At 40.6% G+C, this 4,848-nt stretch overlaps 1 protein-coding gene across 1 annotated transcript in view; it reads left to right on the forward strand.

Moving 5' to 3' along the window:
• dusp2 (dual specificity phosphatase 2) overlaps positions 1-4,625 on the forward strand; it is a 5,893-nt gene extending 1,268 nt beyond the window's left edge. The window contains exons 2-4 of the mRNA XM_017719677.2: positions 576-706; positions 1,806-2,025; positions 2,669-4,625. Coding sequence (XP_017575166.1) covers positions 576-706; positions 1,806-2,025; positions 2,669-2,922 — 605 coding nt within the window. The 3' untranslated portion in view covers positions 2,923-4,625. The remainder of the gene's footprint in view (positions 1-575; positions 707-1,805; positions 2,026-2,668) is intronic.
• Positions 4,626-4,848: the final 223 nt, after the last annotated feature.

Consider the following 4,848-nt stretch of genomic DNA (forward strand, 5'->3'; position numbering starts at 1 on the left):
AGCCACTACTGAAGTTGTCACTACCTAAACAGTCCCAGCTGAAACACTTGCTAAAGTCTAAGTGGTGCTGCGGTTGTTCTAGTAGTGACGAAATGAACTGTTCAGTCATTCATTTTAATAAACAGAAATAAAGTAGAGCCTTAAATGCAGGCAAACACACAGTGGCCTGGCTCGGATTTTATAGGCCCCAGTGCAAAAGCTCACACACAAAAACTGCCTTCAATCGCTAAAAGCACCAAAACACCTCACAGAAAGGCCTCCTGCTGTTTAGAACTATTTCCAGAACGTTATCACTCAGCAGTTGTTGAGAGGAGGTCCATTAATCTGGTCTTTTGGCCTGACTTTAATCCCATTGAGAACATCTGGCCTCACATTAGCCACAAAAGAGCTGGATGAACGGATGAAAACTGAGAAAAGCAGTAAAGAAAAGTTAATGAATACGTGTGAAAGGCTGTCAGCAGGTTTATGCGACGTGTTTGGCTTGTCTAGGCGTTTACAGGTGTGTAGTTCCTCTGAACAGGCTGTGGGAGGTTCTGTGAGTTTGTGTACTCATGAGTGGCGTTCGTCTGTTTCAGGTGGCTTTGATGAGTTTGCAGCGTTGTATCCTGACTTGTGTTTAAACACACCGCTCATGTGTGGGAGTCCCACCGCCGTCAGTGACCCAGAGACTATCTGCTCCACCAAGACCACACCTCTGTACGACCAGGTACTCATCATTCACAATAGAAGATAATACAGACACATGGCCGTGGACTAAAGAGCTGGAGGAGCTGAGAGAGCAGTTAAAGCTAAAGTAACAGAGCTAGTGAGAGAGTATTGACACAGATCTCCAGCCGCTAATAGAGAGGTGAGCACAGAGCGGTGCAGAGATTAGCATTTTCCGTCTTCTCACAGTCTCAAGTGAACTTATAAGGCCTTGGGAGTCATTGGGAATATATCGCTGTTGTCGGAACAAAACCTCGTATCTCCAAAATGGTAACTTTACAGGAGAAGGAAAAAACCTACTTTACTTTTAATGTAAGTCAATGGAGCCAGAGACTTTTCCAAGTCATTTTGGGACGTTTCTTTTGATCCGTTGATCATGAAATTTGCACACAATGTAAAGGCAAACAGGCTTTTTTACATTATATCAAAAACTGAAAAACGTCAAAAATGGAGATATGAGGTTTTGTTCCGACAGCAGCGACATACTGTATATTATGGATGATTATATCTTGACAAATAAAATCATTTTTACACCTTTCTTATTTTTACATGTTTTAGGCAGTCTTATCTAGTGGGAGTGTTTTATTACATTGGCTGAAAAAAAAGCTTATTTCATGAATGATGTCTTGGAGAAATATTAAGTGCATTATTTCTCGCAATAATCTAAATTATTTGCATTATTTCTTTAAAAAATGCAAATAATCTGCATTATTTCTTGAAATAAGTCAAACTGTCTGCATTGTGTCTTAAAGAAAATGCAACATTATCTGAATCATTTTTTGCAATAATCCAAATTATTTACGTCTTGCATTTTATATTGAAATAAGTGAAGTTATCCGCATTGTCTTATCAAGTAAATGCAAATGTATCTGCATAATTAAATATGCAAATGAAACAAGCACAATTAGCTTTCAATAGAATAAGACTCTCACTAAAAAATGACTGAAAAATAATTTTATTTTATTACAGCAATTTCATAACGGCAACATAATGACACGTTAGATGTTCCGATTTAAGATCTTTTCACTTGTTGAGACATACCTTAGACTGTTTTAATGCTTGTGAACTGATCAGCAGTGTTTGCGTGTTTTGTTGGTCAGGGTGACCCGGTGGAGATCCTGCCCTTCCTGTTCCTGGGCAGCGCTCACCACTCGTCTCGGAGAGAGACGCTGGAGCGCTGCGGCATCACGGCCGTCCTCAATGTCTCCTCGTCCTGCCCCAACCTGTTCGAGCAAGAGCTGCAGTACATGACCCTGAGGGTGGAGGACAGCCTGGCCGCAGATATACGGGTGCTCTTCCCGGAGGCCATCCGCTTCATAGGTGAGCATCGCAGCTTCAGTCATTTAGGTCGTTTGGGCGTATCAGAATCATACGTTCTGTTGGTCGAGGCTATTGACTTAGTGGTATATAATTTAGGGTTAATCACACAACTTCCCTTGTTTTTTCACATAGAGGAATTTAATGTAAACAATGCTCAAAATGTGCCGAGTCTATGTGGTCCATACATGGAAATTACTGAATGTACAGTCAGAAAAAACAGTATGTTTACATCAATCTGCCTATTCGGCCAACAGCGCTTTAGTTCCCACCCATTCATAGAGTGTTTCTGTCTGGACTGCTTTATGAATGAGGGCAGCCAATTAGAACATTTAGCCTATATATATATATACACACACACACACACACACACACACACACACACACACACACACACATATATATATATATATGATATGATATAATGATACGATAAACTGCCTGTGTAGATCTAGTAGATTTGTAAATGTGTACATTTTGATTGATCTATCTCAGTAACAAGCAAATCCTCCCAGTTAGTGTAAAACTGAGAAGGAAAAATGAATGAAAAAATAAGATTTAGAATATTAAGCGTAAGATGTAGAGTCTCTTTTCTGAGTGGTTAAGTTAATGAAGCTACCTTCTCTGTTTCTTCACTCTCTTCCAGACTCTGTGAAAGAGAGCGGTGGGCGCGTTTTAGTCCACTGCCAGGCGGGCATCTCCCGTTCCGCCACCATCTGCCTGGCGTATCTGATCCATGCCCGCCGCGTGCGCCTGGACGAGGCCTTCGACTTCGTGAAGCGCAGACGGCAGGTCATCTCCCCAAATCTTGCCTTCATGGGGCAGCTGCTACAGTTCGAGACGGACGTCCTGCGTCCATACACTGTTCTGGACTCAAAGAGCAGCAGCAGTGTGTTTTAGTGCCACAACAAACATACATGAAGACCTCTGAATGCGAATGAAGCATCCGATGCTAATAGCAAGGTGGACCACACTAGTGTCACTGGCTGGCGAAGCTGATTTTCAAACTCACCTGGTTGGATCAAACTTCACCGATTGCTGTCATAGTGAGGTTTCCAAAGCATAGCCGTTGCTAGTAAGCTCCGGAAGAGGTCTTCATACACGAACGAGGGTCTCCCGCAGTCATCTCTTGAGCCAACACAGTGATGAAGGATGTGACCTCGTTTATTCAGTTTACATGGTAGAGGGCACTACTGGACCACCAGAGGCGTAAATCTCTCACCTCACAGCAGTTCAAATTTGATTAGGAAGCCTTTAGTGCATCATCAAATCTCAGATTTTGACAAAATTTGATTCAAGTTATTTTCACGTGCAAAAACAGAGAATGTGGTGTGCAAAAGTTTGTGCACCCCGGTCAGGTTATCTGGTCTTTTCATTTTCAAAGTGAAAATAAGCAGATTTTAATGCACAGTTGCTTTGTGTTTGCTGAGTTTAATATATTAGGGTAAAAAAAATAAAAACGTGAAATGTGTCCTGTGTAAAGCTTATGGCACATTATATGTGAATTTCAGCAAATACATACAAATACTGCACTAAAATTGGCAGAACATGCCAAATCGTTCCCTGTAGATGATGTGCTGACTTAGTAAATCTTAGAAGAACTTGTCATTTTTACTGGGGGTGTTCAAACCTTTCCAAGTCTTTTCTTGAAAATTGCCTGAGAATGTAACTTTGGGCAAAAACCGGCGACATCGTTCACTAAATACTATTGATATTTCAAAATCATAATGCATTGGTGCTTTTTGGCTCCCCCCACTGACCTCCAACACTTGACCTTCAACAGAAACATCACTGAACAGTTACTGAAACAGCCAAGCCACACTACACCTAGCATTTCACTGTCTCGCCAGCAAACGTGGCTGACCGTCCACTGTACAACTGGGCAAAGAAGAAAGACATGTTGGAATCCTGTTACTGTGCGGCGGGACTGATAATTATGGTGCGACGAAGAACTGATCACAGAGAGATTAAGTAGTGAATCTCGTAGCTTTTGCACATTTACACCTCTAAGGATGAGTTACTGTGAAGATACTGAAATAGGGCTACACGGAGACCAGCAATACTACATTAGTCAGGGCATTCCTTCCTCCTTTAACCCCAAAGCAATAACATCCTGTAGCTTTTGGCAATAAGCTTCTGTAGGACAGACTCACTGAACTCATATTGAACTCTTGAGGTTGCACCACTGATTCAAGATGAGATGATTTGGGTGCGATTGGTTGGTTTGTTCCCCGTAAAGCAGATTTTTGACTCAGGGAGGCTTCAAAGGGCTGCAAAATAAAAAGACCTGTCAAACTGTGATGTCCACATACAAACTAGAGCAAAGCTATGGCTCATCACTAATGTATCCTGCAAGATCAAGCTCTGATTTCAAGGTGATGATGCTGTTGTTCTTTTTTGTTCTATGTTACATGTGTATATGGAAAAGAAAGGGAGATTTGTTATGTAATTTCGTATATTATGTGTTGGTTTGATTTAATGAGAGACTATTTATTTTGATCTGTGCACTTTATATGTAAATAATCTGTTTTTATATTTTGGCATTGTGTGACTGAATCATTTATAAGCTACAATGTTGGAAGGATTAAATTTGATTTTACTGAATATAAAATTCTGAGCCTCTTTTCTTTGTTTTAGCCCATCAGCGGGTGTAGCTTTTTTTATGTCTTGATTATATTATTAAGAATTTCCTGGTTATAACTTCCCTAAAAATCAACTATTCAGTTATTCAGAAATTCAGTTGCATAACTTATAAAAGTTAGATGAATAAAACTGCTGGATCAACACTCGTACAGCTGTTTTATTTATCTGGGCTAAATCTGAAGG

Source organism: Pygocentrus nattereri, chromosome 29 (assembly GCF_015220715.1).
Source record: "Pygocentrus nattereri isolate fPygNat1 chromosome 29, fPygNat1.pri, whole genome shotgun sequence".
In the NCBI taxonomy this organism is placed as follows: Eukaryota; Metazoa; Chordata; class Actinopteri; order Characiformes; family Serrasalmidae; genus Pygocentrus; species Pygocentrus nattereri.